The sequence below is a fragment of the Alosa alosa genome, chromosome 6 (assembly GCF_017589495.1).
Source record: "Alosa alosa isolate M-15738 ecotype Scorff River chromosome 6, AALO_Geno_1.1, whole genome shotgun sequence".
NCBI classification, from domain to species: Eukaryota; Metazoa; Chordata; class Actinopteri; order Clupeiformes; family Clupeidae; genus Alosa; species Alosa alosa.
In genome coordinates, this window is record NC_063194.1 from 19,060,194 (window position 1) to 19,084,208 (window position 24,015).

Here is a 24,015-nt window from a genome sequence, read left to right on the forward strand (position 1 = left end):
TAGTTCAACTGAGAAGAATGGGTGAATTTGGACGCACTTTCTTTCTTGCCATGCGCTGTCACTTTCTCCACTGCGTAAAAGACTAAATTAATTTGCGCTGTGAATGCTAAGATTATTTTGACAGGCCATAGACTAATAAAATACCCTATTAGTCGAACGTAAACTAGAATATTGAAAGAAGGTGGCACTAAGGCCACAGTGGCCTGTAAACCTCTGATTTTCAAAGCGGCATCACGGCCAACGCATGGCCGTCGTGGCCGCCGTGAAATTCCTACCCTGGTAAAATGTAAAAAATAACCCGACAATGTGTAACAATGTGTGAACAAGTAACATTTGTAATGCTCATTCATTAAATGTATGTGTTTTCTTTTGAGCATGTACTCATTGTATGTGTATTAATTTAACTGTTTAAATAAGGTGTAAATAATAATAATAATAATAATAATAATAATTTTGAATAATGTAAAAACGTAGATGAAAGGCGGGACATGAACATAAGATGGTAAAGGACTGAATTCACACAGGTAAAATGACGGAACTCCCATTGATTGGCCTGTGAATCGACAGGAGGCATTTGTAAGACAGGGGAATGTTTTCTTATGCTCTGCAATCAGGTTAGGTAGGGGCAGCGAACAGGTAGGGCCTATTGTTTGTCAAGTTGGACTACGTGAGTGTGGAGTATAGTCACACTATTATGGATTACCCTTTTCCTAGGACGGATAACGTTGGACATTTTTACATTTTTTGTTATAAATTGGGAGTCTAATCTAAACGGATGTTTGCAAACAAAGGACAGGCTGGTGAGGCACAGGGGTTTTAAAACAGGACCGCCGAGTCCCTTTTGCGTTCACGGAAGAGCTGTCACTTCCTAAAGGACATTACCGTAATTTCCCAACTATTAGCTGCGGCTTATACATTGATTTTGCAAATGAGCTTCAGCTATGAGGTTAATACACGAGGACAGTTAATATGGTATTACAGTAATATGGTTTTGTTTCTTTTAACTTGCATAAAACACTGTCCTGTGGCTTATACACAATGTGTTTAATTCACAGGAAATTACTGTATATTATTTGCACTGCGGTGCTTGGACTTTTAGTTATCATAGCGTATTGAATTATTGAGTGGTTTGTTTGCAATTGTTTTGTGTGTTGTTTTGGGGAAAACTGGGTTGAATGAGAAGCTCATACTTTTTTTTTTTTTAAAGAAAGAATGACTGGAGCTCGCCTAGCTTGTTACTTATATAAACCATGTGAGCTTAACGCAACTGTTGCTGATGATGCTGGTATCTTAATTTTGATCTACAACCTGGGTTTATTGCCTGAATTTTGCATGTTACTTTATTTGCCATTTAACTCATGTCCACTACATTGATTGCCAGCATAATAGATTAAATAGTCTCCCTGACCCTTTTAATGCGTCTCATAGCCCTCTCTTTTTTAAAGTATTGAAGAGAGTTTGTTACACATGTGTTAACTATCATCTTTCAGATACCATTTAGCAACACAGAAAAGAGTTGGCAATGTAATGCCTGTAAATATGTGAGCTACCTTATAAACTATGGATGCTCGATTGAAGAACTCATGCCTCGTGACAATTGCGTGAAGAAAGTCATTGTCTGAAACCTCTGCCGAAATCCAGATGTTCTTAATCTCATCTAAAAACACATGACACTTGTATTTATCCACGTTTATCCACGAGTGTATTCACTGACCACACACATCAGAAGCATTTTACAGTTCAAGACAGACACATTTTCAGGAGCATGTGTAATACCTAGGTATCACCCCACCCTTCCAGGCTATGACAATGAGGGGTATAGATCTGCATCGAGACATTTTTAAAACGGCATGCAGCTTTTTGTCATTATTTTGCCATAAAGGAAACACAACAGATATCATTTGAAGAGATTTGGATGAGAGTTTGGGCTGATAGAGCAATTTCTTTGAATAATGAAAGTGAAGAAGTTCAGTGAAACCCCAGTATGTTACCCACCTCGTGATACTGCCGGGTTTCCAGCGTTGATATAGACTGAAAACGAGTAAGATGTGTGGAGATCGAGGTACACTTTATCTGGAAGGTAGATCTCTGGATTTGTGTACATCCGTGAAAAACTGTCCATCTCAACACTGTATCCAGATGAGGATATTCCATTGCTGGACATGTAGAAGAAATAGTCCTATGAGAAATACATCAAATGTATTTAAAGGGGAACTATGCAGGTTTTTTAGCTTAATTTACCTTAACTGAACAGCTTTAAAGTCACTGGAATGGTTATATGACTTTTTTCGGGTTGAATGGTGGCCGACTCGCTTCTCCCTAGCGCCTGTGAGTGGAAAAACCACCCTTGCAACTTTGGGCTGGCAGGCCGACAGGCCTCAGAGACAGAAAGTCTCGCAGCCTCGCGATGTAACAAATTGCTTTACTGCACTACATACACGCCAGGCACCGGCTAGAACAAGGTAGAGAGGGATTTTCTCAGACATTCGTCATGGCAGAGCCAGCAAAAAGAAGCAGAAAGCGAGTAAACTGTTGTTGGAGGAACAGGGAAAGAGGAAAATGTCTGACTGACTGATTGAGTGTTGAGAAAACGAGAGCGAGAAAACAGCGATGAAATGGCCAAAACTGCATCGTTTCACTACAATAAAGTTAATTATTAAGTGTATTTAATGCATGTAATAAACTGAAAGTTCCTGAGGGAGTCTCCCTTACAAGATCAATGTCCCTAAAGAAAAAAAAAGCCAGCCAGATTAATGTCTTACAAGAAGAGTCTACAATTATAATTCACCAATCTATTGTTTGTGCACAGTCCAGGGTCAGTAGATAAATATCTTACCATGGTGACTCTCACCAAGCCCAAAACAATCCCAGCCAAACATGGACTATTTAATACGAAATGTGGAGTAACTAGATGTACCGCATAGCGGTACAAAATATGACCGCCGCTCAGTCCTGTACATCCGTTCCGCGAAAATAAATCACACTTCAATTTGTCTCCATATTTTACTCCATCCCCCACTCTTGAAACTTTTTGTGTATGCTTGTTTGGCATGCCTGAGAGTGTGGTAAAAGGGCTGCACAGAAAGTAGCCTACTGGTGCTGAAAAGGTGAATAGATTGTAGAATAGCCAAAGAAGATGTAGAATTGTTATAAAACCTTTAAAATCTCTAAACAATCACAAGTAGGGCAGTTCATCACAGTTCATCCATTGCAACTGGATTGATGAAAGGTCACTTACACCTGTAGGCTACATTGTATTTGGGAAAAGCAAAAGGTATCAGCATAATGTTATTTTTTTTATTTTATTTTTTTTTTTTTTTTTTATGTATTTTTAAACAAAAACATCTCTGTCAGTTCCATGCCGTTTTCAACAGCTATCAAAACAAAGGTCATTTTTGGATGGATGGATTTTTTGTGAATGTTTCTTCTTCTACATAAGATTTTAGTCATCTTTAGTTCATGTAATACTTTATTGTCAATGCACAAATTAAGTAACAGTAGTCTGAAACGTTATTGTTAATGCACAAATTAAGTAACAGTAGCCTAGTCTGAAACGAAATGCTGTTTTACATCTAACCAGTGGTGCAAATAACTGACATGTCCAAATGGGCCTTGATGAAATGCGTCGCTAGACTGTTCATACACATTTTAACGGGCCAAAGTTGAAGAGCTTTTGTCCGTTATTGTTAGTGCAAATATAGGCTGATTCATGTTCCCTTGCATTGTTTAACTGAGGTCCATGGCTAGTCTGGCTTTCATCAGACCAAGTTCAATCTTTTAAGAAATCAAAAAATAAATAGCGGGCAGATCAGGCTGGGTTCACCCAGCCTAGTCCATAGGCACCCGATATTGTTTAATTTTCCGATTGAGATATACACGCTCTGGCTATTCTAAATGCAAAAATGCATCAGGGAGTTATGACAAAACGGTAACTAACAAACTAGATCCTAATAGAAAGTTGTTAGCTTCCCTAAGCTACAGGTAGGATTATAAAGTAGGCCTATTGACAACATAAATTGTCAATAGGCTATGCTGGCGACACAAATAAAATCTCCTTTGGAAACCAATGGCTTACGCCTTACAGTATCAAGCGGACTTAAACTGTCATATCGTGGGCGAAAAGTTGTAATAACATTCACGCAGCTCCATGAGTCAAGGAAAGCGAATGAAGTAGCCACTTCTAAATGGGACCCACTACACAGTAGCTTAAGGTGTTTTGCTAAAGCAGCCATAATGAAATGAAGGTGTCATTGTTTGGATACTACACACACACGTGCTTTTTAATTTCACAGACTACAACTACCAAGCTGTAATCAAAGCACATCGATTCCCCTCTCACACCCTGCACACACTTAAAACAAAATAAACAGGCGTCTCAGTCTCACGCATGTATAGGCAAAATTCATTGCACAGAATGATTTTGTAGCACGTGCAACAAATGACAGTCGAAAGATACAAACAGTGCTGCTATACATTTGCTTGGTATAACCGCATTTATAGTTTTCTACAAATGCAATAAATCAAATGCCTCCATCACTCAACCAACGCTTAACGGTAACATTACCTAGGTCCTTATTGATATTACAAGATTAACGCATTCTGCAGTAAAACCAAGCATGTCCGATAAACATCCTCAGATTTATTTTGGCTTCAAGAAGAAATGGGAATTACACTTCATGTGAACATCGTCCCTATCCTTATTAGATGTTCGCTATGTAAATTACAGTCCTTTGTATGAAGCGTCCATTGTTTTTCCAACCCACTTTTAACTTCCAACAAAATTACGCCTCACTGCAACGATCGCCATCTAGTGGACAAACGACTACTTCTCGCCAATACTGAAAAATGCAGCCATGATGATGATGATGAATATTTATTTTGGCTTTCTTTTAATCCTACTGATTTTCATTTTTTTTACCGGGGCAAATCACAAATGAGTGATTATGAGCCAGGTTGATGTGGGCCCTTGAGACCAACATACCATAAAAGATTCACAGAGAACTTTGTCTGCCCTACCCCTCCTTTCGGGGTCCAGTCCAGCGGGGGCTGCAGATGAAAACGAAAAAATGACGGGTTCCATGCTATCCATGTGGGGGTACATGCTCACCAAGTTTTGTGTACCCGGTCTTTCAGTGTCCCGAATCCTTGTTGGTGTACGTCACTAAATGTACACATAAATTATTTTATTGTAAGGCCCCCCATGAACGAAAGTACACAAAACTTGGCATGCATTCAGAGGGTGTCATAATGATCCTACACTTTTAATTTCGTGCAGTTTTGACCTTGTCAGCCAGAGATATTGAGATGAAAACACCTAATTTTTGCTTTTTAATTTTTTTAACTAGGTGGCGCTTATACATGAAATAAGTGGTAATGGGATGGGTTGACATGCCCCCAAGACCAACATACAAAAAAAAAGGTGGACCTCCTAGGCCCCACGGTTCTCGAGATATATTCACAGAAAACTGTCTCCGCCACCTACAGGCCAGTTGGTGTATAGTAACATAAATTAATTTATTGTGTGGCCCCCATGAACGGAATTCCACAAAACTTGGCGTGCATACAGAGGGTGTCATAATGATCCCACACTTCCAATTTCGTGCAGTTTTGACTATGTTAGGTCACAGATACCTTCAATTACACCACCTCATTTTTACTTTTTGTGTTTAACTAGGTGGCGCTATACATGAAATGAGTGGTTATGGAATGGGTTGACATGGCCCCTTGAGATCAACATACAAAAAAAAAAATGGTCCTCCTAAACCCTACGGTTTCGAGATATTCACAGAAAACTGTGTCTGCCCTACCCTCCTTTCGGGGGTCCAATTCAGCGGGGGCTACAGATCAAAACGAAAACGATGGTTCCATGCTATCCATGTGGGGTTACATGTCCACCAAGTTTCGTGTACCCCGGTCTTTCAGTGTCCCGGAATCATTGACGGAAATTTGGGCATAAAAAAAAAAAAAAATAAAAAAAAAAAAAAATCTGACTAAACCTATATGACCGCCGCTTCGCTGCGCGGCGGTCATAATTACTAGTGGTAAAGAGTCCAATCCAATCCCATATCAATAAATAGTTTGAGCAGACCTAACTGTTAATTTGATTGCTCAAACATCAACAGTTTTTCAAAACTGAAAAACTGACTCAAAAGCTTATTCAAATTTAGTAGGATGTCCAGTCCACATTGGGTCCATTTGTTTTATGGGCCCTCATGACAAAAGCGCGTCAAAAGCTTATTCAAAAGGTGTTCCTAGGTTTCTTAATCAGTCATGGGTGGTGTTTTTGTTTTTTTAATCAGTCATGGGTGTGTTTGGGGCGAACATAATTTAAACCAATGAGAATGACATCTGTCATTCCCTTTAACAGCGCAAAGCGCGACGTCAAAGAATGCATCGGTATTTTGACAGTCAACGGCGCACTTGAAGGAGTCTGCTTGCGAGACTGTATGGAACAGTCATTCCACTAAAACCATGCTTTACTTAAACCTAGCATAGCCTTAACACATTTGCACTCGTCTATTATTTGAACTCATTGGCAAAGTGAAACTAACTTCACCATGGTGTAAGTGGTAAGTTACTTTCACTATTGACTGACAATGGGACAACATAGGCTGGAAAAAGCAATACTTACCCTAATATTTTTCGAAAGACGATAAAATGTTTATCCTGCTGAGGAGTTGCTTATATCTCGTGATAGTGCGTCTTCAGCTGTGCTCTCGACTAATCACTTTTAACCGCCAATTTGCAAATGCATTGTGAGATGTATTGTATAATATCTTTATTAGTGGGTTTGATCCAGCAGCCCACTATTGTTCTTCTTAAGTTTTCTTTATTACAGTGCAATGAAAATGCACTGTACTGTTCTTCCTAGGCATTTTATTATTATTCTTCATCTTTGTAACTACTTTTTAAACTATTAATTAAAAACTATTAAAAATTTCCCCATAGACTTAACATTGGGCTGATGACATCACAACAGGGCCATTAAGGCAAGACACTACAGGTGAATAGGGTAACATTTTCAACAAGCAGATATCACTATTAAACTTCCCCAGTTGATTACTTACATTAATATGAGAAAAAATGTATTACAAGTTTTCTGTAATTTAATGTTTACATATGCAAATTAGGCATTATCTAATTAAATATGCGCTAATTTGCATACATTTTAAAACACGAAAACTGAGCATTGGATACAGCCAGGTTCAAAATTATGTTTTCATTGTGTTCAGATATTAGATGGGGGAAAAATTACAGAGGGATTTATGGATATCTACTTTTGTTATCCTGTAAATCAGATATGCTGTCAATAGCCTTAAAAAAACGATTTTTGGCATGTTTTTAGGCATATCAACAAACACCTCTGTAAAAATCTTCTAAATATAGTTAGGCATAAGTCTAAAAAGTTTGGTATATTTAAGTGCTTCTGAAGAGGAGTTTTCATGCTCAGAGTTGGAGAGGAAACTCATTTCGAGAAAACAGCCTTGAAAGTATAAGTATATACTCTTTTGATCCCGTGAGGGAAATTTGGTCTCTGCATTAATCCCAATCTGTGAATTAGTGAAACATACACAGCACACAGTGTGGTGAAGCACACACTAATCCCGGCGCAGTGAGCTGCCTGCATCAACAGCGGCGCTCGGGGAGCAGTGAGGGCACTTCAGCCGTGCCTACTGGTCGGGGTTCGAACCGGCAACCCTCCGGTTACAGGTCCGAAGTGCTAACCAGTAGGCCACGGCTGCACCCCCCAAAAAAAAGAGCCAATGACATTCCGTTCTCAGCAACTCGCCTTTGAATTTTCACGATTGGTTGCTGATACAAAGGAAGTGTCCATATATGGATCACATAGCGTGATACAGGAAAAACAGAGCTTTCCAACGGTACTACACATGATACGTTTTGGATCATGGTCGCGGGAGTGCATGCAAGGTTAGAATGCTAAATTTTGCTGAATTTAGGAGAAATATACAGGCGTGAGTAGACACAATATAATTAAATAAACACCTAAATGTGTAAATCTGACTTTTTGTTGTAGTACTGTGATAAAATACATGCTAAGGTAACAGACTAGCTCAAAATCTTGAAATTGACCAGTGCATGAAAAAACTATGTTTTCACCTGCTGTGTCTCGCCATTAGAATCCTCGGCCAGGTGGCCAGGCCACCTGCACCAACTGTCAGTTTCTCAGACTTTAAGCATACAATCTGGCTCTCTTAAGACTACAGATCCTGTTCCACTGCTTCCTCTGTCCACAACTGTTTCAAAATAAAAGTCCTCACCACAATAATTCACTGTTAAACAATTTAGGTTAGACAGGTAGGGTCTCGCGCCAATTACTCAAGGCCATGCGGGTGCGTTAGTTTTAGGCAACGTAACAGTCAATCAAAGAAAAAACTCGCACACCATTATTTGCCGTTGAAAAATAAATAAACAAAGTGTTTAATCCATCAAACCAAGGTGCTACCAAGTGAGGTGATGTACAAACGTTTCGGTCCTCAGACCTTCATCAGTGCAAACCATACACAAAGACATGACGCCTATTTATAGTCTGCGTGTACTTGGTGGCAGCTCTGTCAATCAAACCTGACCCCTAGCTAGGTAGGTTGAAGTGTAGACTCAAAGAATCATGATTTAAGATGGCCCTCAGGCTTATTAGTACAGTAGACAGTCTGACCCAAGATAATTAATAAAATAAAAGGAAACAAGATTAACAATAATCAAGTGAATATTAAAAAATAGATGGATATTCAGATATATAATCAGCAGATTGAACATTCTCAGATAAAACCAGCTCAAAGGAAGCAAGTCAAGTCAAAGTCATCATTTAACCCATGTGGATGTAATGTTTTAAGATAATAGATCCAACATGTGTGATGAAGTCTTGGGTCTGCTTGCACTGAAGGAGAATATCCGCTCTGTCCTTATGTCGACAGCTCCAGTCCCGTAGTGGCAGGGTAGAAAAATAGAAGAACTCTATCTATTGACCAGGCTGAAATTTTGTGGTAATAGGTAATTTACTAAGCAACATCCAGTATTTACTGAGGCATTTACCCCCTTCATAAACGGATTTTCACATTTACAGTAGGACTTTATCTCTGACCACTTTCAACCGGCTTTTGATGTCAAAATCGAATGATGTTTTTTTTTAAACCTGAAGCCTAAAGGGTTAAGATAATAGATCCAACGCGCTTTGCACTGAAGGTTAGCTTCTGCAAAATGCTTCTGCAAAATGCTGCAACTGGTGACTTATGGTCCTGCCTGTTGATGGCACTGCTGTGTTCATTGAGGCGGACTCTTAACTGTCTACGGGTGCAGCCTGTGTACTGCAAACCACAAGGGCAATATAATAAGTAAATGACATTAGTGGAATTGCATGTAATGAATTTTCTGATGTTGTACTGTTTACCAGTGGAGTAGCTAGTAAATTTGCTGGTCTTGGTGATCGAGGTACAGGACATGCAATTGCGGCAGGGAAAGCCCGTCGGATCATCCAAGCGTTCGCGGGGACGCATTGAGTGATTGAAAGTGTCCGAGTAGACCAGCCTGTCTTAAGTTAGCAGATCTGGAGTGAGTAAAAAGGGGTGGGTTGGGAAAAAGCTCAGCACATTTGGGGTCAGCCTGAAGAACATGCCAGTGCTGTCTAATAACATGTTTGATTTGTTGGCTAAAGGGTGTATAGGTTGTGCAACAAATCAAAGGTGGATCGCTACGCTGGGTGTTCGATATGGAGAGATTTAGATGTACATGTCTGCGTACTCGTACGCTTGACAAGGCATTGTCAAGAACCTCGGAGGTATAACCTCGTGCACGGAAATCCTTGTAAAGTGCTTTGGACTCAACCTCGAAGTCGTCATCTCTATGACAAATGCGTCTAATGCGTAAAAACTGACTATAAGGGAGTCCCTTCTTGCTCGGTGCGGGGTGGAAACTTGACGCATGTAGATAGCTGTTCATGTCTGTGGGTTTCTTGTATAAAGTGGTGTGTAGGTTGCGGGTGTCTCGCACTACCCAGGTGTCAAGAAAATGTATGCGCTTACGATCCAATTCAAGACTGAATTTAATGGAGTCTATGAGAACATTAACCCTCTAACCGCCCATGTAGCAATATTGCGACAAGCGTCATTACTGAATAAAACAGACAATAGACCCGAGTACAGTGTAAAATCTCATTTGTTCTCTTGACCACTAGTTGGCAGACACCCAGAGCTTCGATTCAAGCTCAACCTTTTTTTTAAAGTTATCAGGATGCACGCGAGAAACACACGAAGACGTGCATTTCCTCCATAACGCGGAAGCGATGCGGGCCATAGTTTTGCACAAATTGAAGCAGAAATACACCAAATTATTCTGAAGGAGAATATCTGCCTTTTGGAGAATATGATCGATCGTCTATTGACTGATAGTCACGGTGCGTCTGTGAATGGAGGTGCGTCTTTGCGACAGTGTCCACTAAGCATACCATGCTTATTTCGACCCTCTGCCCAACATAGCTGGAGGTGCCAGTGGCAATAGTGATGATGGTGTCCGTAATGGATGTGGACAGCAGGGGTTGTGAAAATAGGGCTCTGAAGAACTACAAAGTCACCCACGATAGGAACTTATTTGACCAGGCTACTTTATTGTATAGTAACATAGGGTTTGTGATTATAGTAATAGTTTACTATTGTTGGTTTACATGTGACTGTTTTCCTGTTAATTTGTTATGTGTGTGAAATGACAAAAAAGAGAAAGTAAAACTGCTCAAATATGTTCAGCATCTAGTATTTACTGAAATGTACATAATTCACAATGGTTACCATCCAGTGACGTCATAATATGCAAATTAGATGAGTACATTTACCCCCTTCATAAACTTCTGTTCATACTCAATGATTTTCACATTTACAGTAGGACTTCTCTGACCACTTGCAAGCCATGGCCTTTTGAAATTTTGATGTAAAAATCAAATTTATTTTTTTTAAACCCTGGCGGCTAAAGGGTTAAGATAGTTATGAAACTCATGAAGATATGCTTCTGTACCCTTCCAAATCAAAAATAAATATCTATATAGCGCCTGTAAAGCAGTATGTTGTCAGAAAACGGATTGTCAGCATGGATGTGGTGATGCTCATGGCAGTGCCACGAATCTGTACGAAGTAATCATTGTTGAATAAGAAGTCATTTTTGGTCAGTACCAATCTGGCCATTTCGGTCAAGAAAGACGTGGGAGGATAGCACTCTGCGTGTGTTCAGAAAGAACTCTAGCGCTAGGAGTCCAGAATCATGGGGAATGTTCGTATAGAGGCTAGTGACGTCCATGGTGACCACGGGGATGTCGACCTCATCTAGACTTGAGTTATTAATGGTGTATATGAAATCACCTGTGTCTCTCAGGTAGGACGGTAAGTTGGTGACCAGGGGTCTAATATGTGCATCAATAAATTTGGAAAGGGGCTCAGGGGCAATGCATTCATTACATACAATTCCACTAATGTCTTTTACTTATTATATTGCCCTTGTCGTTTGCAGTACACAGGCTGCACCCGTTGACAGTTAAGAGTCCGCCTCAATGAACACAGCAGTGCCATCAACAGGCAGGATCCTAAGTCACCAGTTGCGCGGCATTTTGCAGAAGCTAACCACTCCGTCTCAGAGCTTAAATTTCTAGGAATAGAGTCTCTTCTACCCGCAGGAGGAGCTGTACAGGACAGACGCTCCTTCAGTGCGAAGCGCATTGGATCTATTATTTTAAAACATTACATCCACATGGGTTAAATGATGACTTTGACTTGACTTGCTTCCTTTGAGCTGGTTTTATCTGAGAATGTTCAATCTGCTGATTATATATCCGAATATCCATCTATTTTTTAATGTTCACTTGATTATTGTTAATCTTGTTTCCTTATGTTTTTCTTGTTTTTCTATTTTTCCTGTGATTTTTTATTTTATTCATTATCTTGGGTCAGGTTTGATTGACAGAGCTGCCACCAAGTAGACGCAGACTGTAAATAGGCGTCATGTCTTTGTGTATGGTTTGCACTGATTAAGGTCTGAGGACCGTAACGTTTGTACATCACCTCACTTGGTAGCACCTTGGTTTGATTTATTTTTCGTTTATTTATTCGTTTATTCGTTCACCTTCGTTTATTTATTTTTCAACGGCAAATAATAGTGTGCGAGTTTTTTCCTTGATTGACTGTTAAACAATTTAACCATTTAAACTATCCATCTATTTAACTGTTCAGCCATTCCAACTATTTTAAACCACCACTTACCTAGCAAGCAACATAGCAACAACCTCAAGTACCCTAGCAACAGCCTAGCAACCACTTCCACAGTTACAACCTAGCAACCAATATAGCAACCAATGAATTTAACATAGCAACCAGCAGAGCAACCACCACAACTAACCTAGCAACAGCCTAGCAACCACCATAACTACCCTAGCAACAGCTTAGCAACCATGTCAAATACCCTAGCAACGACTTCCACAGTTACAACCTAGCAACCAATAAGTTTAACCTAGCAACCAGCATAGCAACCACCACAACTAACCTAGCAACAGCCCAGCAACCACCTCAAGTACCCTTGCAACAACCTAGCAACCATGTCAAATACCCTAGCAACAGCCTAGCAACCACCACAATGTCAACCTAGCAGCCACCATAGCAAGCACCATAGCAACCACTTAATTTGGCATAACAACCAACATATGTACCCTAGCAACACTATTGCAACTATATCTGCATTATTTGTTTTTACTCTGTATGATATTTTACATCATATTTTTTGCATTTCATGCACTGTATTTCCTTTAGGAAATGCTTTTCTAGTTAGTGGGTTTGATCCAGCAAGCCCACTATTGTTCTTCTTAAGTTTACTTTATTTATTTGTTAGTGGGTTTGATCCAGCAAGCCCACAGCATGGCAAAGCCTATTTTATTTTAAGTTTATTTATTTTTCCCCCGTTCACCCATTTTTTGCAAGGACTACTGCTCCTAGAGTGTTTGAGCTATTGACACGGTTCCAACTAAAAATTCAGGCCCGAACCGGTGTAGCTTGCTTGTTAATTTAGTGTGGCTGCCCCTTGTCGTTTTTGCGTTATTCCCGTTTTTTTCGGCCCCATTGAAATGAATGGCGGAATGTTCAGGATTTGAATTTTGATTATGACATCACAGCTCTAACAGCTTAAGCTTGCACCTGGCAGAGTTCTAAGCCATCTGGCAGTTGCCTAATGGGCTGGACTTGCCTGTCTGTGTATTTGAAGGTGTGTGCATGTAACTTTTGATCTGTATGTCCGATTTTCAAAAATGAGGAACTGTTGGAATCCTCGAATGAAGCCCAGTTCAATGCCTTGCCAGTACCATTTGCGCTGTCCCATCTTTTTTTTAAAGTCAATCGATGTTCATACAGGTCATAAAAAAAAGTACTTTCCCAATCCAATCCGCAACAGGATACACACGGAAGAGATGGCAGGTTATTCAAACAAATTTGAAGACATCGAGAACGAACCCTTTCAGTTTGATGGACGTCCTTATCCTTTCGAGCCGGACTAAGAGCTGCGGGAGCTCTGTGAAAGGGCTACGACTGTGAGAGAGATTCACTTCACATCCTGAGTTCTGTTTTCCCAAGATGGCGCCCGCCTGTATGTGAACCAGACGTGAACGGTAATGTGTTTCTTTTTAATAAATTGCTTGTACATTTACAACATTCTCAATGCTTCGGTTTACATGTAGAGACCCTCATTATGCTACAGTGTAAGTGTGGTGCTATTTTGGGCCTTGTTAGTGGATAGAAATAGCGATTTATTTTTACTGTAGGCCTACGTGTGCCCTGTTCAGTTCAAGCGTCGTTGCTTAGCAGCTACACGGTCAACTCAAGTTTTTTTTTTAAATAAGAATGTATTCTTCTATGCACCAGGAGTAGCACGTATTTCGTATTTTGTTGTGACAATGTTTTACAATGACCAATAAATGATTCTGATGGCAGTGAAACACAGCATGTGAACTTCTAAATTAAGAAGAGTGAATAATGCACTTTTAAACTGATAAGAAGTTGGCAAATGTTATTAATGCAAACTTGTAGCCTAAACCAGATATATAATTGTAGCCTAGGCCTAGAAAAAATTATCCTGGCTGTAGATAAAGCAGGATATACATTTCCCAATACTTCCCAGATTGATTAAATTGAAATACCACTGAAATCATGTTAATCTTTAGTTGGGTTTAATTTCAACATTGTTTCAATGTTAATTTTAATTGATATAATATTGATCTATAGTTAGAATTTCAATGTGGCGGAGCGTTGTCAGAGACTTTCTAATGAGGATACAGCACTCAAAAAATCCTTTATAGAAATGCATGGGGTTAGGTTGTAACGCCAATATGGCAGTGGTCTACACATATCCCGCCTCTTCCGTGGCAAAAAAGTCGAAATGTGAATTCATTTTGCCAATCATGTGGGGTGTTGTGAATACATGGGTGGAAAACAAGTTTTACGCCATGTGCCAGGGTGCAAAATAGGGGCCTATGACAAAAATGTGTGACAAACTTTCCAAACTCACAGCTGAAAATGTCTACAGCCTCTTAAGTAAATTTCCCATTGAAATTAAATGGATATGATAAATGTAGGTGTACAAAGTGTACACCTAATACATTCTGGTCTGTATCATGTTGGAAAAAAATATTCAATCATATATTTTCTGAAAGCTTATACCCTAAGGATGTGATCTAACATTACATGAGACATGTCCCACCCTCCACATTAGGATGCTGCCCATGCATCATACTTTGGGAATCGGTAAACAGAGTATACATGTGTACTCTAAAGGTATACTGATACCTTTTTGGGCTGTACCATTTAGGGAAAACTGATTCAACCACCCAAACCATATATTTTTTGAAAGCATACCCTCAGGATGTGATCTAACATAGGTTTTGACATTTCTCACCCTCCCCTTTACTTTGCTGCCCCTTCATAATACATATGTAAGTATGAGTAAATCGGGTATTGGCTGATACCTTTGGGTCTGTACCATGAAGGGAAAACTAATTATAGTTAATTCGTTTTTTTATAGTTATAGTGTTTTTCAAAGTGTGGTCCGGGTACCACTGGTGGTCCGCAAGCTTTCCCAAGTGGTCCGTGAGCAGACGTGGTAAAATATAATATAGATGAGTTGTTTGCAATATTGAACCAACTTGTATGCAAATGCAAACAGTTCCCTGTAAGATATGCCAGTAAATCATATAAAATCCTCCTGACAAATATAGATGAAAGCAATAACTTGTATGCAAATGCAAACAGTTCTGCAACACTGTCTATGTAAGATATGCCAGTTTAAATCATATAAATCCTCTGACAAAGTGCAAAGATAAGCAAGGTGGTTCAGTGAGTAGGCCTATTGTGTAGGCTAATATATAGTTGAAGCTAGGTGGTCAGTGCATTTCATTTTTATTGGTTAAGTGGTCCTTCGTCTGAAAAAGTTTGAGAAACACTGGTATAGGTAAATCAGGTGTATGGCTACCTTTTGGGCTGTGCCATTTTGAGAAAACTGATTCAACCACCTAAACCATATATGTTTTGAAAGCATATAACCTAAAGATGTGAACTAACATGGGTTTTGACATTTCCCACCCTCATCATGACTTTTCTGCCCATGCACAATACATTGGGCGTACATTTTAGGCATATTTTTGTCATACATTAACTCTATATTAAGTTGCTCTACTAAGCTTCAGCTGTGAATCCCAGATGTCCATCATGCATTTTTTTGTTAAAGACACATGTAGCTATCAGAAAATAACAATAAAGTTTGGTGCCCTAAATTGGCACAGATCGTCCAAAATGGGTAAGTTCCTCTGTAAGTTCCGTTTTCATGTTAAGTTTAATGTTTACCTTACCTCAAGGACCATTTTGTCCATCAATAAGCGAGATATTGGATTTTGTGCTGGATCACCAATATCCTACAAAGAAAAATCATGAGTTATCTTATTCAGGAGCCTAGAATAAAATAGCATTAAACTTGAACAAATATATCATATTTGTGGTTTGATGAGTGATTTGCAATTGCACTAATTTGTTACTATCCAACAACTGAGACCTGTATATATTCTGAGTGTAGTTTCAGCAAATGGTACAAGAGGCCCTGGTAGGTGGCCAGGGAGGTTGTGGTCTGTATCCCAGAGGGATGGGTGACCAGTGGGGGCCTGGCTGTGTATTGCTGGATGCGGCTGTATGGCTCAGGCTGGGGCAGGTCCTCCAGGTACTCCCAGAAAAACGGACAAGTGCGGGGGAAGTTGAAGAAGTTATATGAGCTGCAGGGAAACCAGTGGGAAACAAACATGGTCAAGTTTTTTCACTTTCAAAACAACTTTTGAAGACTCTTCTGAGAACACCACCTCTATAAACACATCTCCTAACAGTTCTGAAAGTGGGTTGCAGAACCTTTCAGGGTCACGGAGCTTGTGCTTAAAAAAAAAAACATAAATAAAATAATCGTCCATTTAAAATACTACCCTATCAGATCTGATGTCGTGATGTCGTATGGGACAGGTCATGTTAGACATAATTTTAGCGGTAAATATGGCAAAACGACCCTAAATATTTGAAGTGCCACATGGAAACAAAGCACCCTACTGCAAAAGACAAACCTGTTGAGCACTTGAAAGGTGACACAGGAGTTGAGGACTTTGCAAATATGCTCAACATCAGCATGTTCCAAACAAGTACAGGTTTTATCACATACCTCAGCGTATCAGTTGACTTGAACGCTAAAATATAATTTGTGACTTAATGACCATGGGAAATGAAGGGTCCCAAGTAGGCCTGTACGATTCGGGAAAAAATATGAATCACGATTTTTTAGCCTAGAATTGATATCACGATTCTCTGCCACGACCCCCCTCAAAGTGTAATATTTATTGCACACATGAACCATGACAAAACAAAACAATTTGGCAGTACCAAACATGTATTGTGCATCATCACCACAAGCCTGTAAACATAGAGGCTTCAATGAATAAAGAAAATACTGGCCATTTAAGTACAGTAGCCTAGGCTACCAAAAATACTACATATAACACATTGAACTAAATATGGTCCTGATACAGGCTCTATCTGAACTCCTTGTCTTTACATAACTAAAACATGTCAATCAACATACTTCAGCTACAGCTTCAATCTCTAGAGAAATGGAGCTTGTCAATTGTCAATTTAAGTACAGTATCAAAAACAGAATGATTTCTTAGCACACTCTTGAACTGCTTGCCTTTTAGAGAATTAACATTTAACTGGTCATTCAGTTCGGTTTAAGTGGTTGGCTGATTCTCGTCACTAGTACCCAATGTTTTTGCAGTACTCTAGGCTACTCTAGGCCACAGACTGTTTCTTAAAAGTTATTTCTCCACTACTGGTTCATTTATCAAACTGGTGCTTTCTCTACGTCTTTTGCCAATTAAGCCACGTAGTTCGGTAGAGAGACGTTTGAATAAATTAGCGTTTGCCATTGACAACGTGATTGACAACGTTGTGATAAGTAGGCTATACAATTTTAAACAAAATTGTCTAGGCACCGCACAGTTGTAGTCTGCATGAAAAGTCCTTGCACACGCGGTGAGCTGAAGCGGTTTGAGGGAGAGCAGTGCAGGGAGACAATGCGTGCTCTCTCTATAATGAAAGAGTGCATCTAGGCTAATCTATATTTTAAATAACTGCGTGCTGCTATGGAAAAAATAAGTCAATATATTAGAGATTTGGTGAGTAACGTAGGAATGGACGAGTTATTCAGCCTAACTGTAACTAATTACTGAAATTTGAATTATAATGCGTTACCTTACTTCGTTACCCAATAAAGTAACTAAATTACAGTAGCGCCTAACTTTATAATTCGTTACCCCCATCACTGCCAGTAGGCTACGTGGGTTTTAATCTAAATCAATTTTGTTTATTTCCTTTCGCACTAGTTAGATGACGCTTCAGCCTCCAAGGCTTTAGAACTACGTACTCGCTCCACTAGTGAAACATGTGACTAAAAGGCGCTTTGTCATTGGCCGAGGGTGAAGCCCTGAACATTGTGAGAGAAGGGAGAGCATTGCAGCGCTTGGGAGTGCTTTAAAACTCACAGAAAAAAGTAGTAGCGTTTATGATGCAGTCGGCCCTTAAAATTAAACGAGAATCAAAGTCATATAAAAATTAAATCGCGCACAGCAGTGAATCGAGATCGCGATTTTATAACGATTTATCGTGCAGGCCTAGACCCAAGGCCAGACCAGTGTCCTAACACTGCTAAAAATGCTTATTTCAAATATTTTTTTGATTCCATGTTTTTACCACATTATCTTACAACCTTTTGGCATGTGGCAGTGTCATTTTCAGTCAGAACAAACATATTGGTCAAGAGAAAATCAACATTACTTCAATATTTGCCAGGGGTATGAATAATTTTGTTCCTAACTGTACATCTGAAAAGTTAAAATTTATACAAATAAAAAAACACAATCTTAAACGGATATTATGCCAACAATAAATCAATATACATATTTGTTCAATATACCTCAAACATGATATCAAATCATAAAATAATATTCATCAAATAACATGCCTCACTTTTATGGGACAGAAACATATCCTTTAACCTTTTTTTCTCTTACGTCTGTGTGTGTGTGTGTGTGTGTGTGTGTGAGAGAGAGAGAGAGAGAGAGAAAGAGTGTGCAGTTTGTGTTGTGTGTGTATGTGTTAGGTAATAATAAGGGTCAGTTAACTGATTGACACTGGGGAGCCACTGGGGGGAGCTGACTTCACCTAGAGGCAGGTGTTTTTGATTGACCTACAGGTGAAGAAAAGCAAGCTGAGCGCAGCCCAGAAAAGCAGGCGTCTTGAAGTCCATCTTAATGAGCAAATGGTAAAATCTGCTCAAAAGGTAAAGGTGAACTGACTGATAACTGTTCTGATACATAGAGGATCATGGGAAGAGACAGTGCTCCTCCACTCCACGCTGGCGGAGAGAAGTGACATTACAGGGAGACGTGAGTTTCCACCTGCTAGGGGCCTGCCAAGTGCTGGGCCTACAAAGAGTTTCTTTGGCTCTGATGACATCAGGTGTCATTATTGCAAAAAGCTGAGGCACATTAAATCACATTGTCCGGTTTTGCAAAAGAAAGGGCGCTTTGATGATGATAACAGCTACAGAAATGTGTAATGCAATGCAGGAAGTGCATGCAGATGCCAATACAGTGGGTACCACTTCGAATTGTCCGGCTTCAGGTGTGATTCTCACATGACCTCACGCGTGAATCATGCGTCTTTTATCTATATTTCCCCAGTGAAGCTGCAATGACCCAAACAACCACCAGGTGGCACTTGTGAGCAGATTTAGGAATATCGGCTTTTGCCGCTTTGAGTCAATGCCCGCCAGTATGGTACAGTATTGACCTAATAATGGCCTACCCAACGTTTTTTCCACAATATTACCCCCTGATGAGCTTTCATTTCCATGGCTGATAGGCCTACAGTACGTCTCATGCGACAGTCCCAACATTTAGCACTATAATCAAACAATCCAAAAGTGAATTAGGCCTAAATCCCGAAGCAAACTGAAAATCTTCTGCTTTTAATATAGCCTACCTATAGGCTGCTCCAAACGACACGCAGTCTCCCGATAAAATTTTTCATTGTTTATGAAGGTGTCTTTGTTATTTTAGCGGTGGTTTTGATTATGTCTGTTCTGCTTTCATTAATGGTTTAGCTCATGAGGTCATGACGGGGACGTTGGAAGTATTTTCTGAGAGGGGGTGCGGCTGATGTGAGCGGGGGTCCGGGGGTTTGACAGCTAAAAACACCATTTTAACGCAGTTTTCGGAAGGACAGAAATACCAATGTATGATTTCAATCCGTGTTATTTGCTATTGTGGAACTATTTTTTTTCAGATACCTCACAACCGCGTATAAACTTACGCTCGATATTTGAGACAGTAAAAGAAGGCTGGGCGATATGGACCAAAACTGATATCTAGGGGTGTAAAGATTAACCGATACGTATCGGTATCCGTTTTTAACGTGTAAGATGCGGCTACATCGATACGTGAAGCCCCGTATCGGAAAAAAACTGAAATGAACCGGTCGTTATATCGATTTACTTGTTATGAATCGGTGCACAACCTTTTCTGCTCGCTCAGACTCATTTACGTTCCAAGCAGCGCGTTCATCCCACTTCCGGTTTTGAAACTATACGTGGCACGGAATTGTGGGTAATGCAGTTCGTTTTTGGTTACATTCATTGCCCAAAGTTGTCAAATGACCTCATTACCCATACATCTATTGCAACTTAACCATGTGACAACTTGCACTCGGGTCGGCTTTTGTTTTTCGAAATCCAGCGCGAAATTAAGCACTTCTAGCATTCCTAAACAGCAACGATAGTCTGTAGAGTAGCCTTACCTTTGATGAAGGGATTTCCTTAATGTTAAATAATAATTTGGCCCTTGCTGCTAAAACGATGCATAAATTATTAGCCAATGATTTTGTTCATATTCACTCAGACTTGTGGCATTTTAGGTTTCTGCATTAGGTCTACTGTTGGAACAAAATAAGCCCAGAGAGTTCATGGATTTGTAGGCCTATTTTATTCTTGTAGGGTAGGCTAGGCCTATATGAGAAAAGGCCAAGAGTGTCTTAAGCACTGTTTTATTTTATTTCGGTATTGTCTTACCTCAACAAGGCTACAGCTCCATGAAAACAATCAGATATAACTCTATAAAATCTGTAAAGTCTATAAAAATGTATTTTTATGTTGTATTTGGCTGCTGTGCTTGACTGAAATGTAGACTCTTCTTTTTTCATTTCAATACAGTATATGAAACAAACCTCAGTTTAGATAATCATATTCACACATTTTGATGCCTAATTGACAACCATGAACATGATAATTGATAATATAAAATGAATGCGCACCTTGAGCAAATTATAAAAAAATCTATCAGAATGCTTTCCATTCTTGAACTGCATCGAATTGCATCGAATCGCATCACATCGAATCGTACTGAATCGTTTTTTATAAACATGTATCTTTTCTTGTATCAAATCGGGCCCATGTATCTAGATGCGAATCGTATCGTCTTTTACATGAGAGATTCACACCCCTACTGATATCCCGATATTTTGGGGCTGATTGGCGATATACGATATATATCGGTATTTTAAACACAACCAGCTTTAATTAGAATGATTTCAGACTGCTCTAACACACAGGGTTCCTACACATTTTCCATTTCAAAATTCCATACTTTTTCCATACTCAAATGTTCAAACTTCTTGGTAGATTTTTCTGACCATATTCTAGACATTGTCAATGGAGTGTTCTACTAGCATTGTGAATAGCTGTATAATAATGTATATTATTAACTTGTTAGCCCACAGAAAACACTTGCCCATTGTTGGATACTTTCCGTTGGGGAAGTGCTGAAATGGAAGGTGCACTCACATTTGACAGCATAGCATACATATGTTGGAGACTAGTGCACTGCTGGCAGAGGCCTCAGAAATCACCGTAAACAGTATTATTTGTTTGCAATAACAGTTTATCAGATAATGCAGTATTCATGTCTTGGTAACTTTTACAAAATCAAAAAAAGTCTACTAGTGTTTTAGTTGAAAATAGCAGAGCTACGCAAACAAACCAGTGCACAATGGTGTAGAGCATGTGCATAGAACAGGGGTTCTCGATTTGTTTTTGGTACCAGGGTCCCCTTGTGGGAGAGATTTTTTTCTGAGGACCCCCATTCAATTGTATCTTGATGTGGACTGACAACTTCAGCTACACAACAGTAGGAATGGTTCATTATGACCTAAGTGAAGTGATTAGAACTGTAGATGCAATAGTCTGGAAACACAAATATTTCTCCATACCCTTGTTTCTTTTTTCCATACTTATCCAGACCTGGAAATTACTAAAATCAAATTCCATACTTTTCCAGGTTTTCCATACTCCGTAGGAACCCTGAACACAGCTGTGTAAAAAAGTGTAAACAATAACATAGGCCTACCAATGCCAATAGGCATAGTAGGCTACAGCTGCTCTGATAAAGCTGTGCAAATAACAAAAGACCAATAAGTCGACCCTGACTGACAACACAGGCCTACATTGTACTGCACAATGCAATATTTTGGGCACAAAAATATTGCAGTAGCCTACTGCAGAAAAAAAACTGCAGTTGTCACACAATGCAGTTTTTTTTACCGTAAGGGTTTGATAGGGCCTAGATGACAAGCAAATGTAGCCTATAATGGCCTAGACATGTGTGACTTGCTATCGATAACAATTAAGTAGTTTTAAACAATTAGGCTACTTAAACAACGTAACTGAGTCACTCACCAAGAGTGTGATAGACACTACCGTCATTTTGTATGCGTTCATTACCATTTTGCATGTTCCGGTTCGTAAGAAAAAATCCCTATGCACGATTGAATGGGGTTTCGGGAATCATAAAAAATGATGCCCTTAACTGCTCGCGAGTCCCCACGTGCATTTCCTCTTAATAAAATCAGCGTGTAGGTTGTCTCCCTGAGGACTTTAGATCTACTATATCGCTAAATGCAAGCACCCATAAGCGTATTTAAATTAGCTAGGCTATGTACCAAAAATTACATTTTACCGTGAGTCGAAGAGCTGTAAACAGTGTTGTAACTTAAATCTGCGTGTACAAAACCGCTTGGAGCTCCAGTGGAATTTTCACAACGAGAATTCTCGGTCTAGCCATTGATGTGCCGACGGAAATAGGCATCAGCACCAACCTCTGATCACGGTAAACAAAATCTGACTCCGTGTCAGTCATGTTTGAAAGTTTGTAGTGCTGCGAGGGAGAACGTGCACACGCAAGGGCGCAGTTGAGCAGAGCTGCGGCTGTCTGAATGGTCTGAACTCAGAAGAGCAAGTGCGTTGATAAAATGGCCCATTATTTGACATACCGGTATTACGATATTGCCTCAACTACATATCGTTTTCAAAAATATATCGTAGTTGTAATACCGATATATCGCCCAGCCTTAAAAGAAGGTCTCGCGGAAAGACTATACAACCAATACAACCAAACAGCCCCCCTTTCCGTTTCCAGTAGCGCAGTAATATCAACAAGCAATCTTCCAACAGAAATAATGGGATTTTACAAAATGCAAAATAAAACACGACAGAAACTGTTTGTTTTAAGTGCGTATAGACTACTTCTGTGAGCAGGGAATTGATGTAGGCTACTTTGATTTCAACTTAGTTGCAGTCTACGCGATTAAAAAGTATGTCTACTTGTTTGTAGGCCTAGTATCCAAACAATCCAACTCCAAATCAAACAACACCTTGCAAATTATCCTCGCGAATCAAACAAGTGATAGCTATGTTTAGCCTAAAGCGAAAGTATCTTCCGACCGGGCCGGGCTGAGGGGATTAGATTAGGCAAGCAGAGGTAGAAGTTTGTGGCAATCGCATTTGCATTTTTAGTTCAGTTTTAAACGAACAACTTAGTATCCAAACAACACCATTCAGATCTAGAATTTAGAAGAAAAAAGTTCACCGGGACGTTCGCTTCTATCTGTCAAATATGAGCCCACTTCATGCGCAACAGTCTCGCTTAGTAGTGCTTAATAACCTATACAAGATCGGTTCGAAAAACCTTCCGCGACACTTTAATTACAACTCGTTAGCCACAGACCTTCAGCTATCTTTAGTAAGCTACATACTGTAGCCTATGTGTATGGAACAGTCTAGGGATGCATTTGGGTGCACTGTTTGACATGTCAGTTAGCCTACTCATTTGCACCACTGGTTAGATGTAATTACGGTATTTCACTCGTGCAATGACAATAAGGTTGAATGTAGGGTTACTCTAATCTAAAATCTTAGAAATATGAACTAAACGTGAATTAAATCTTAGTGGAATAAAATCTTCAGCATATCTTCTACTTATTCAAAAATAAATGAACTGACTTCCAATGCATGAATAAGAAAAAATAACAAAAAATCAATGGCATGACCTGTCTTTCTGATACCCATTAA

At 39.6% G+C, this 24,015-nt stretch overlaps 1 protein-coding gene across 3 annotated transcripts in view; it reads right to left on the bottom strand.

The window, feature by feature from the left end:
• Window positions 1-24,015, bottom strand: part of LOC125296230 (cation channel sperm-associated auxiliary subunit gamma-like) — a 147,729-nt gene that overhangs the window by 22,652 nt on the left and 101,062 nt on the right. For all 3 annotated transcript variants that reach the window (XM_048246015.1, XM_048246016.1, XM_048246014.1), the window contains 4 exons: window positions 16,078-16,291; window positions 15,878-15,940; window positions 1,996-2,179; window positions 1,551-1,657 (listed from right to left, as the gene is read on the bottom strand). In XM_048246015.1, coding sequence (XP_048101972.1) covers window positions 1,551-1,657; window positions 1,996-2,179; window positions 15,878-15,940; window positions 16,078-16,291 — 568 coding nt within the window. The remainder of the gene's footprint in view (window positions 1-1,550; window positions 1,658-1,995; window positions 2,180-15,877; window positions 15,941-16,077; window positions 16,292-24,015) is intronic.